This window comes from Orcinus orca, chromosome 21, assembly GCF_937001465.1.
Source record: "Orcinus orca chromosome 21, mOrcOrc1.1, whole genome shotgun sequence".
In the NCBI taxonomy this organism is placed as follows: domain Eukaryota; kingdom Metazoa; phylum Chordata; class Mammalia; order Artiodactyla; family Delphinidae; genus Orcinus; species Orcinus orca.
In genome coordinates this window covers 11796752-11809801 of record NC_064579.1, presented here as the reverse complement: position 1 = coordinate 11809801, position 13050 = coordinate 11796752, and the positions used below count along the sequence as shown (strand labels likewise).

The 13050-nt window shown below is 40.2% G+C and overlaps 1 protein-coding gene across 3 annotated transcripts in view; it reads right to left on the bottom strand.

The window, feature by feature from the left end:
• GTF2E2 (general transcription factor IIE subunit 2) overlaps window positions 1-9162 on the bottom strand; it is a 74727-nt gene extending 65565 nt beyond the window's left edge. The window contains exons 1-2 of one of the 3 annotated variants that reach the window (XM_004277143.3): window positions 8846-9162; window positions 4377-4546 (exon numbers count right to left, since the gene is read on the bottom strand). In XM_004277143.3, the coding sequence (XP_004277191.1) occupies window positions 4377-4542 (166 nt within the window). In that variant the 5' untranslated portion in view covers window positions 4543-4546; window positions 8846-9162. Of the gene's footprint in view, window positions 1-4376; window positions 4547-8558; window positions 8753-8845 lie in introns of those variants that run through there. The other 2 variants (XM_033400596.2, XM_033400595.2) reach the window with 2 other exon arrangements.
• Between the last annotated feature and the right edge of the window lie 3888 nt (window positions 9163-13050).

Here is a 13050-nt window from a genome sequence, read left to right as displayed (position 1 = left end):
CAGGAAGACGAAATAATATGAGCAAAGGCCAGGAGGCAAGAGAGTGAAGCATGTTAGAGTAGCAACAAGCCAGTATCATTAGGACAGAGTACAAGGAGAAAAATGAGATACGGGCACAATAGATAAGGGGACAAGATCAAGTACAGCATGTAGGCTGCAGGAAAAGGTGGGCTTTGTCTGAAAAGCAATGATCAGCCTTAAACAGAGAATGACATCATCAGATTCATGATTAGAAAAATCACTGACTTGTACAGAGAATGGCCAGTAGGGAAGCTAAACCAGGACACCTGACAAGCAGCTGACTGGGCAATCCAATGGTAGTGCCCCGAGCTAGGGTGGTATGGTAGTCTTTAGTGTTTACACCCAGTATTTCCAGCTCCCCTCTTTCTGAGCACATGGAACTGGCTGGGTAGAGCCCTGTGACTAGCTCTGGCTAATGAGTTGTGAGAGGAGTTGATGTGTATCACCTCCAGACCACAGCATTTAACTGCCAGGCAAGATCTTCCAGAGCTCTCTTTCCCTCGGGCATTGAAACAAAACCAACAACATTTGAAATATCAGCCACTCTATCAGCTTGGGTCCTTGAGTGACTGTAATGAGCTAAGACCCCTGCCAACACATGATAAACATGTGGTATGAAAGAGAAACAAACCTTTGTTGTTTTAAGCCACTGAGATTTTGGAGCAAAGATATTCTTAAGCAGATCAAAGAGACCAGGTCTAAGGCAGGTCTCTGTTAATGTTTAAAACAATTTGTAAAATTTTATTATGAATTCATGTAAATTTCATTGTAATGAGAGATAATCAAACCTAATGCACGTGCTAACAAGAATGATAAACCTCCTTTGGTAAAAAGACTGGCTCTGCTTTAACATCAGTACAACAGCTTGAAGAACATCTAACAAGATGACATCAATAAAGATTATACTGCTACACTTTGAAGGAGGTAAATAATTTCTGTTGTGAGTTAAGTTGCACTGACCTAGCTGTCTAAAAGATAATAGCCTAAGAGTAAACTAAACCCAAAATAAGCAGAAGGAAGGAAATAATAAATGCTGAAGTGGAAATAAATGAAATTTTTAAAAACCAGAAAAACAGATAAATCAGTGAAACAAAGAGTTGTTTTTTTAAAAGATCAACAAAATTGACAAACCTTTAAACTGGACTAAACAAAACAAAAACAAATAAAACAAAAAATTCCTAAAATCAGAAATGAAAGAAGGGAGGGATATCACTATTGACCTTATAGAAATCAAAAGCGAATACTCTAAAAAACTTTGGACAATGTAGATGATGACATGGACAAACCCCTAAAAAGACAAACTACCAAATTAACTCAAGAAGAAATAGAAAATCTGAATAGATCTATAAGAAGAAATTTCAACCAAGAGCATCCCACAAAGGAAAGCTCAGGCCCAAATGGCTTCCCGAGTGAATTCTATCAAATATTTAAGGAGAAATTTATATCAAACCTTCACAAACTTTTCCAGAAAACAGAGGAAAAGGAAATACTTCGCAAATCGTTTGCGGCCAGAAATACCCCAATAAGCACAAGAGAAGAAAACTACAGACCATATTCCTCACGAGTACAGATACAAAAATCCTGTACAAAATATCACCAAAAACTCTGTACAAAATATTACAGAAGTAGATTATTCAGCAAAGTGAACCCCACAACAAATAAAAAGGATTACACACCATGACCAAGTAGGATTTATTCCAAGAATATAAGGTTGGTTTAACATCTGAAAACAGATTAATGTAATATACCATATTAATAAAAAATAAGAACAAACATGATTACCTCAATAGATGCAGAAAAAGCATTTAACAACATCCACTACCCATTTATATTAAAAGCTCTCAACAAACTAAAAATAGAGGGGAACTCCTGATAAAGGGCACCTACAAAAACCCTGCAGCTAACATACATAATAGTGAAAGACTGAATGCTTTCCCCCTAAGATAGGAACAAAAGATATTCACACTCACTACTTCTATTACTAGCCAATATTAACAGTCAAGAAAAAGAAAGAAAAGGCATTCATATTGGCAAGGTGAAGTAAAACTGTTCTTATTCGCAGATGACAAAATCTTACATATAGATAATCCTAAAAAATCCACACAAAAAACTAGAAATAATGAGTTCAGCAAGGTTGCAGAGTTTGAGATCAGTGTACAAAAATCTACTGTGTTTCCATATACTAGCAATTAACAAACCAAATATCAAATTAAGAAAACAATTTCATTCACAATATCAAAAAGAATAAAATATTTAGAATTTAACAAAGCAAGACATACATTAAAAACTACATAACATTGTTGAAAGAAATTAGAAACCTAAAAAAACGGAAAGAGAGCCATGTTAATTGACTGAAAGACTTAATATTGTTAAGATAGCAATTCTCAATGCAATCCCTATCAAAATCACAGCTGGCTCTTTTACAGATGAGACCTGACAAGCTGATCCTAAAATTTATATGGAAATGCAAAGGCTCCAGGAAAAACCAAAACAACTTTGCAAAAAAGAACAAAACTGAAGGACTTACTTCCACACTTCCCAATTTCAAAATGTCACTAGAATGCTACAGCAATCAAGAGAATATCGTACTAGCATAAGGACAGACATGAGTCAACAGAACCTAATTTAGATTCCAGAAAAAACTCTCATTTGTAGTCAACTGATATTCAACAATGATGCCAATGCAAGTCAATGGGGAAAAGAAAGTTTTTTCAAGAAATGGTGCAGGGATAACTGAATAACCACACACAAAAAGATGAATTTACACCCTATGTTAATCCATACATAAAAAAATCAACTCAAACATATCACAGACCTAAATCTAAGAGCTAAAACTATAAAACTCTTAGAAGAAAACACAGGAGGAATTTTTTATGACCTTGGGTTAGGCAAAGATTTCTTTAATATGACACCAAGAACACTTGTGATATTGGATCAAGAAACTGTACCCAGAATATATAAAGAACTCTTACAAATCAGTAGGAAGAAGACAACCCAATTTTTTCAAATGGGCAAAAAATTCTGAATAGACATTTCACCAAAAGACACATGATCAATAACACATGAAATGATGTTCAACATAATTAGTCATTAGGGTATTGCACATTAAAACCACCATGATACCACCTCACACCCACCAGAATGGCTACAATCAAAATGACAAGGAATAACAAGTGTTGGCAAGAATAAGAAAAAAAAAAATGGAACCCACATGCATTGATGGTGAAAATGTAAAATGGTAGAGCCATTTTGGTAGTTTCTTAAAAAATTAAACATAAATTTACCACATGACCAAGAAATTCCACTCTTAAGTGGAATTCTATCCAAGAGGAAAAAAATACACATCCATACAAAGACTTGTATGTGAATGTTCCCAGCAGCACTATTCATAATAGCCAAAAAGTGGAAATAATCCAAATGTCCATTAACTGGTGAACAGATAAACAAACTGTGGTATATATCATACAATGGAATACTCTTCAGCAATAAAATGGAATGAAATATTGATACATACTACAACATGGATAAATCATGGACAAAATGTCAGCAAACTGAATCCCACAACAAAGGATTACACACCATGACCAAGTAGGATTTATTCCAAGAATGCAAGATTGGTTTAACATCTGAAAATCCGTTAATGTAATAAACCATATTAACAAAGAAGAACAACATTATCATCTCAACAGATGCCAGGTAAAAGAAGCCACATACTGAAGAACACATATTGTACAATTCCATTTATATGAAATGTCCAGAAAAGGCAAATATATAGAGAAAGAAGTAGATTACTAATTATCAGGGGCTGAGGTGGGAACAAAAATTCAATTGTAGTAATAGTTGTTGCACAACTCTGTAAACTTACTAAAAATCTTTGAATTATACCCTTAAAACGAGTGAACGGTACAGTATATAGATTAAACCTCAGTGAAGTGTTTTATCTTCTTAAAGATAATAACCTAAATTCTAACTACAAAACAACTATTAACATCTTAAGAGCAAAAAATTCTCATCATCCCATCCCTTACACTTAACAAAGTACCTAACAAACAATATTAATGATGAACTGAAAAATGAACTAAATGGTTTCCCGAAAAATAAAAGCTGAACAGTCCTAAAAAGTCAGGCTTCCCTGGTGGCACAGTGATTGAGAGTCCACCTGCCCATGCAGGGGACACGGGTTCGTGCCCCGGTCCGGGAATATCCCACATGCTGTGGAGCGGCTGGGCCCGTAAGCCATGGCTGCTGAGCCTGGGCGTCCGGAGCCTGTGCTCCGCAACGGGAGAGGCCACAACAGTGAGAGGCCCGCATACTGCAAAAAAAAAAAAAAAAAAAAAAAAGACAATTCTACTAACCAGAATTTTGTTTAGAGCCTGATGATCCTCCATGTTCTAGCTTCGCTTTCTTCTTCTTTGATGATGATGAAGATGATTCAGAAGATACAGAACGTTTTTCTACTACAGGAGTGGAAAGAGCTCGTTTTTTGAACAGCTCCCGTTCTCTCAAGAGACTTGGATCCATAATGCTGCAAAGATAAAAATAAGTTTCTTTAATACAGATTCCAGCCACTCAAATCTATGTGCCAAATCCACAGGTCTCAACAAGAGTTATTTCCCAAACAGAATTACCTTTTATTACTGGTTCTCTAGCACTTGTATTTATTCACTTACTCGTTCACTCAAAAAATTCTTTAATTAGTGCCTGTTATATGCCAAGCACTGTGCTAGGCACTAGTAAAGAAAAATAGGATTATTCTCTAAAGCTCTAGAACTACACTGTCCAATATAACAAACAGCCACTGGCAGAAGTGCTGACTGAGCGCCTGAAACGGGGCTAGAGTTGAGATGTACTCTAAGTGTAAAATACACCCACATTTAAAAGACTCAATACAGCGAAAAGAACTTTTTAAATTACTGAAATATTTTAGACTGATTACACTAATGTGATAATAGTTTGGATATACTGGGTTAAGTAAAATATTAAAATTAATTTCCCTTATTTTTTCTTTTTTAAATTATGGCTACTAGAAAATTTTAAATTACATGTGTGGCTCACACTTGCAGCTCACACTGTATTCCTATTGGACAATGCTGCTTTAGGAACAACAGCAGGACTACTGGGTGGAAATTAGGAGACAAATTTAGGCTCATTGCAAAAAAATGAGAACCATCAGAATTGCTTGTAAATTAAAAGGTATATTTTAAAACTGGTGGACTCTCATAAGTAGTGAAGAGGCTGGATTAATATGTCAGAAATATCTACAGAAATTCCTGATTTGGAAGGAGGTGGGACTAGACTTCTTTGGGTTTTTTCCCAGTTTTAAAACTCTACAATTCTGGGCTTCCCTGGTGGCGCGGTGGTTGAGAGTCCGCCTGCCGATGCAGGGGACACGGGTTCGTGCCCCGATCCGGAAGGATCCCACATGCCGCGGAGCGGCTGGGCCCGTGAGCCATGGCCACTGAGCCTGCGCGTCCGGAGCCTGTGCTCCGCAACGAGAGAGGCCGCAGCGGTGAGAGGCCCACGTACCGGGAAAAAAAAAAAAAAAAAAAACTCTACAATTCTAAGCAACTTCAGTACAACCAGGGAAGCCACAGGTCATTCAACAAGTATTTTATAACATTCCTCTCTTGTCTGAACTCTCCCTAGAACCCCATGGAGAGTCTCAGAAGTACACAAGCTGACTACAAAAATGATTTCTATACTACTAAGACTAGTGTTCATAAGTTGGGAAACAAAGTCCCAGAGGAAAAAGACTCTTATACTTTGAAAGCCTTCAAGCATGGGGTAGCTCAATAAATATTTAAGTGAATAACGAACAGAAGAACATCTTTAAATTGCTCTAGCCTCATTGTTAATGGTTTTACAATCCTTTATTAAATGTCTTCTGTTTGGGCTTCCCTGGTGGCGCAGTGGTTAAGAATCCGCCTGCCAATGCAGGGGACTCGAGTTCAAGCCCTGGTCCGGGAAGATCCCACATGCCACAGAGCAACTAAGCCCGAGCACCACAACTACCGAAGCCCGCGCACCTAGAGCCCATTCTCCACAACAAGAGAAGCCACTGCAATGAGAAGCCCACGCACCGCAACAAAGAGTAGCCCCCACTCAAGGCAACTAGAGAAATCCCGCTGACAGCAACAAAGACCCAACGCAGCCAAAAATAAATAAAATTTTAAAAATTAAATTAATTAAAAAAACCCAATATATTAAAAAAAAATTTCTTCTGTTTGTGAGGCACTGTACTACAACCTATGAAAAGTTCTGGAAGATAAATCCTTGCCTTCAATAAGCTTACATTTGAGAACATGAAAGCACTGAGCACCTCGGTTAAAAAGCAATGAATAGGGACTTCTGTGGTGGCACAGTGGTGAAGAATCCGCCTGCCAATCCAGGGGACACAGGTTCGATCCCTGGTCCAGGAAGATCCCACATGCCACGGAGCAACTGAGCCTGTGCGCCACAACTACTGAAGCCCGCGCCCCTACAGCCCGTGAGCCACAACAAGAGAAGCCACCGCAATGAGAAGCCCGCAAACCACAACGAAGAGTAGCCCCCTCACTGCAACTAGAGAAAAGCCCACACACAGCAACGAAAGACCCAATTAAGCCAAAAATAAATAAATCAAATAAATTTATTTTTAAAAAAGCAATGAATAAATAAAACGTGACTTAGCATGCTAAAAGTTAAAAATATAAGCATTGAATAATTACTCCGCCATTAAAAAGAATGAAATAATGCCATATGCAGCAACACGGATGGACCTAGAGATTATCATACTAAGCGAAGTCAGAAAGAGAAACACCAATACCATATGCTATCACTTGTATGTGGCATCTAAAATATGATACAAATGAACATATCTACGAAACAAAGAGACTCACAAATATAAAGAACAGACTTGTGGTTGCCAAGCAGGGGGGTGGGGGGGAGGGGGAAGGACTGGGAGTTTGGGTTAGCAGATGCAAACTATTATATGTAGGACGCATAAACAAGGTCCCACTGTATAGTACAAGGAACAATATTCAATATCCTAAGATAAACCATAATGGAAAAGAATATGAAGAATATATATGTATAACTGAGTCACTCTGCCGGACAGCATAAATTAAACACAACATCGTAAGCCAACTATGCTTCAATAAAATTTAAAATATATACATATATAAAAGCATTGATAAGAAATAATCAGAGTAAACTTCAGCTAAGGAACGAAAAAAGAATCACTGGCACGGGACCTCGAATCTAAGACCTGCCTTCTTCCCTCAGTTCTAATCCCAAATAGCAACATGACCTGGGCAATCCACTAGACCTCCCTAAATCCAATTTTATCATAAGTAAAATAAGGGTACTACCAATGCTGTCTACATCTAGCCCAACTGTAAGAATAAACTGAGAAAATGTTTGTGAAAATGATTTTCTAAATAGTAAAGCTATAAAATATATGTTATTTCAGTACTATTATTTCGAGCTGGATCTGAAAAGAAGTAACCGAATGATTACGCTGGGGTGAGGAAGGCAGGAGGCAGTCTTGGGGAGGAAAAGTGTCAGAAGAAGAAAGAATTCCCCAGTGATAAGGGGAGGGCAACAAGCCTAAAACAGGAAACATCTGTTATCTGTTTATTTCACCTTGTAAAGACAGATAACTAACCCCGACTGTTATAACCATGATTTTAACACAGATTTAAACAAAAGCCTTACAGTTTACAAAAACCTGATGTTTACAGCATTTGATCCTCACAACTCTACGAGGTAACTGGTACTTCGCGTTATTTCTATTTTAATACGTGAAATCTGAAGTGAAGAGGCATCGTTAAGGTTACACAGCTGAAAGTACCTGAGCCAGGACACGAATATCCTGACTCCTAAATCAGGTGCCCCTCACTCCAGACCTGAAATACTGGTAAAGGCCTCCCAAGCAAAGGCGACCTGTGTGGTTATGGGTCAAGTTCAATGGCACGTAGAACAGGTTTAAGGTCTTTCACCATCACATGTTCCGCCTAACTTTTCCTCACACGACTACGCAGTACCTGTAGAGTTTTACATGTACTGACCTGTGTTGTAGACAGGACACATCATCCTGCCCATCTGACATTAACAAAAAACAAACCATAACTCAGAGAGTCCACGTGTTCCCCCAATAAGAAGCCAAAAATTAAAAGAAAATCTTCTGGCTCCAAAGCCCACATTCTTTCCACTTTATCATTTGACTTCTTTCAACCTTTCTGCTCTTTCCTCTCTCGCTTCTTTCCCGCCTGCGCCTCGCAGGTGCCAACACTGCTATGAATAGCCGGCGAGCTGAGAATAGACACTTGCTCACCTCTTAAATGACAGAAACGTAGAGGTGGACGGAAAAGTGGTTAGCGCAGCTATTTGTTTCGGGAAATGTCTTTAGGTTTTGCAGGAAACAACCATTATAACTAAAGCTTAGGAATCATTCCAAAGTAGGTCTCCAAAAGGCAGCTGAAAACAACAGTCCAGAAAGAAGCACCTACATCCCAGCCTTTGGGTGGCTGGGCACCGTTTCCCCAAACTCCACACACCTGGTTCCTACGGCAGCTGCTAATGCAAGCTGGCGGGCCAGGAAGCGGCACAATCAGCTCTCCGATGTGAATTTCCCCTCTTTCTAACCCAAAACTTTGCTCAACGAACCTCCGGCCTAAAAGACGATGCTCCCGAGAAGCCGTTAGCAGGTTTCAGCGTTTCGCGCCGGTAACGGCTGTCCCAGCCTCCCGCGGGATGGGAGGCCCGCTCGCCCCCGGGCGGAGGCGGCCCGGAGGAACAACAGGCCGGGGCTCCGCGCCCCTCACCCCGCTGCTGCGGCCCCTACCTGAGCCAGGAGGGCCGCCCCACGAGCCCGGCCGCCGCCTCCCGGAGCCTCCTCCTCGACAGCCGCACACGCCTGCGTGGCCGCCGCTTCCTGCTCGTCGTCAGCGCCCCCGCTCGCACGCACGCACGCCCAGCGCTACCCCGCCAGGTCGGGGTTCCCGCACTGGCGGCGGCGGCGGCGCCTCAGGCGGCTACTCGGCCACGGGCTCCGCCCGCCACTTCCTGATCCGCGGGTTCGGAGCTCAGTCCCGGCAGCCACCGCGGCCCTTCGGCCGCCGAGAACGCGCATGCGTCCTCATATACCCCGCCCGGGGAGGGGAATCCAGAGCTGGGGCGTCCCTGGTCTCCATGACAACGGGAGGGTGGTTGGGAGCGGGGCTTAAGTGGGAGTTAAGTAGCCGCAGCTGAGAGGGAAGAAATCTTTCCTTCACAGAAATACAACTGTAAAGCTACTAAATCCTCCTGCAGCGTGCTCTGGGATCTGTTTAACCCAAATGGCGACGAGATTTTTCAAGTTACTGTCTATCAGATGTTCTGTGACTTTACATCAAATGTCAGTCACCATCACCTAAACTTCGAAGAACATTGTTCCAGCTCTCTCTTTTTCAACTGAGGAAACAAGAGGCCCAGTGAAACTAAATAACTTGCTCGGGACAGCACAGCTAGCAAAGGCAAATCCTGACGTGAAGTTCAGTTTCTGAACTCCCAACCGCCCCCCCCTGTAAACTCTCTTGGAAAAGGATTTAGGATTCAGAAGCTGCATAAGGGGTAGAAATAAGGCGACGGAAAAAATAATTGGCCTTGCGCACGACCTGCAAAGTATTGGAGCATGTCAAATTTCGTGTGGCTGACCTTTCCTCACTCCAACTTGAAGCTGCGCATAGCCAGTGTTCAACTATTCTACAGCTGTCGTTTACTTAGTGCTGGTTACTCCTCAAGTTACTTAACCTGCGTTTCGGTTTTCAGGTCTGGGAAATGGGAATAATAATTGTACTACCACAATACGTTACTTTCATTGGACTGTTGTGAAGATTGTATGAGATAATACGTAAATATTTATTCAAAATTTGGAAATAAAGCCAAAAGACGATTGTCTTTTTAAAATTGATTTCTTTCTACAGGATTTTGTAATAAACTCACTTGATGTTCATCTGACACCCTCAGGAAAGGTAGCTTCATTTGTATAACAGTTTATGAGGACTCAGAGGTTTTATAACCCAGGAGAATCAGAGATTAACTGGTAAAAAACTGATGAGGTGTAATGAGAAGCAGGTATCCACTGCAAAAAAAAAAAAAAAAAAAAAACCCAAAGCTTAAAATTGCATTGTCCTGAGAAACATGAGCCAGTTTTGTATCAATTTAGTTTTATCTTATCCTTTCCCCAATGATTTTATAAATCCCAATTTACCATATCCTTGTGGGATCAGTTCTACCGTTCTGTTAGCTTCCTTATTAATGAATGAGAGACTTTATATACAAATGGACAATGGCTAGACCATATATGATAATAAAATATGATAATATAATAAAACTAGACCATATATGGCTAGACCATATATGATAATAAAATATGATAATATGATAATAAAACTCTGGCCCACTTAAAAAACCAAGCCACAACCTTTGCAGCAATTAGCTCAGAATGGTAAGGATTTACTCAAACTTCCCTATGTCAGACACCCCTCCCCCAGCTTCCCCTGCCAACAAACTTTAATCAGAACATACCAGAAGCATCCCCCCCCTTTTTTGCACTATAACACTTCCCCTCTCTGTGATTGCCTTTGAGTCTGTGCCAAAGAGATGGTGGCTGAATCTCTTGCTACATAGCAAGGGATGCAGTCTCTGTTCTCACGTGAGTGGTCTTCATTTATTTCCACTGTGTTTAATAAAACTTCCACACATGCTCGTTACCTAGTCACTTGAAACTTAGGAGTTTAACAATTAGCGACTCATGCTTTTACAGAAGTAGATCTACCACACAGAGAGCACACAATGAACTGTTAAAAGATAAACTAAGGTACATTAAAATTTTGAAACGTTTAAGCAAATAGCAATTCAAATCAGCCACAAACAAACCAAAAATGGTTAGGAACACTCCACTGACAGCAGCTAGGGGAAAGGTTTTTACAGAGAAGAGGAGGAAGCAAATAAAAGAAAGTATTGGTTGGCTACAGCTCTTAAGCAGTTGCCTTAGTCGGAAATCCTGGTTGGCTGTTTGTGATTAGTTCTTAAATTTTGTTTTCTCGGATTCCAGGGACTCCAACTTAGGTTGTGGTTTCACGTCTAGACTTACCAAGGCTCTGGAGCCACCTTAGTCTATGGTCTCCTTGTTTAATTACTTGGACAAAATGCTCACAAGTATTCCTTTATTTCAATGTCCTGTCTCATTTCAGCCAGTTGGAACAGCTATAGGACACTTAACTGCCTTCTAACTGCCTTCTAATGCTTCTAATGCCATATGTTATTTATAATCCAAACCCTCAAATGTCAACTGCCCCCGCCTTTACCCCAATATTAGCCATTATTATCATTGCCCAACTGGACACCCTCCCCTACACACCCCGGCAAACCATTAAAATATATACACGATCAATGTCATCAAGCAGTGGCATCACTCCTCTTTATACGTCCTGCTGCCTGTGACTAGGTCATTGCACTGAAAGCGATGACTGCACTCATTCAAAATACTTTGGTGTGACTTCCTGCACTCTGAAGGTACTCCTCAAGTGAAGAGAAAAATGTGCTCCCTATATGGCCCGTAATTGGGCCATTTTTGTGTCAAATGTACTTACACATGGACACCACACTACACATGAACTAAAAAGGATTCTGTTTTGTCTGCTGGTAATGTTGACTACATGATGATTTGCATGATAACCACGTGGCCAAACATCAGCCCAAATTAGCTAGATTTCACAGAATTCATGGTTTGGAGTTAAACATATAGACTTTTATTCTGCCTTCTCATCCTTGTTACACAATATAGACACCATGTGAATTGCTTCTGAAGCAGCCTCTAGCCAGGGCTTAGGGAAGGCATATGAAAAACATTTCACTCTGAGGTGAGGGCCATGACTATTTATAAGGACATGGCTGTGTAATATACACAAAGTCTCCACCACTGATGCTTAAATAAAATAAACCTTTATAATAATTAAAACCATCTACATATTGGCAGCCTCGGTATTTCCAGATCAGAAGGGTGTGGTGAACGTCAAATTATATGAAGAAGGATCCAAGCTATTCACGCAATAACAATTTATGTCTTATCTCATGAATGCTTATAATACACTGCATACTCTTTGGTAGAAAGTGTGGTGACTTCTTCAGGGAAATATACTTTGCATATTTTAAAAAACATCCTTTCCTCCTGGCCTGTCCAAACCCCCCCATCCCCCAAAACAACTCAATATAACCACATGATTAATTCAACATGCTGCATAATTTTTTTTTACTATTTTATTTAATGGTGGTCTATGTATATAATTTTGCCATTTCAACCATTTTAAAATGTACAGTTTGGTGGCATTAATTACATTCACAATACTGTGCAACTATCATCACTATTTCCAGAATTTTTCATCATCCCAGACAGAAACTCAGTACCCATTCAGGGATAACTCCCCATTTCCTCCTCTCCTCAGCGCCTGGTAACTTCTAATCTACTTTCTATCTCTACGAATTTACCCTAATTCTAGATATTTTATATAAGTGGAATAATACAGTATATGGCTTCTTGTGGCTGGCTTGTTTCACTTGATGTAATGGTTACAAGGTTCACTCATGTTGTGGCAGGTATCAGAACTTCATTTTTTTAATGCGGTGGCTTAATTTTACATTTTAATTTTTTGCATTAAACAGTTGCTTGGCAGAGGAAAACTGAGATAAGGCAAATAAATTCACTTCATTTTGCCATCAAATAACAACTGCTTTTCAACTCCCCTCACCAGTTAATCCATCTCAACTAATTAAACAGATAACTGCATTCTCAAAACAGCCGGCAAAGCAAATTAGCCCACATCTACCCAGATCAAGAGCTGTAGTCAATACTCTGCTCATCACCTGTCCTAGATTTCTCTAGCATCGACAGTCTCTGCTCCCTTGGAGCCTTTTGCCCGGCTTTCTTTTTTTTTTTTTTTTTTTTTTTGCACGGTACGCGGTCCTCTCACTGTTGTGGCCTCTCCCGTTGCGGAGCACAGGCTCCGG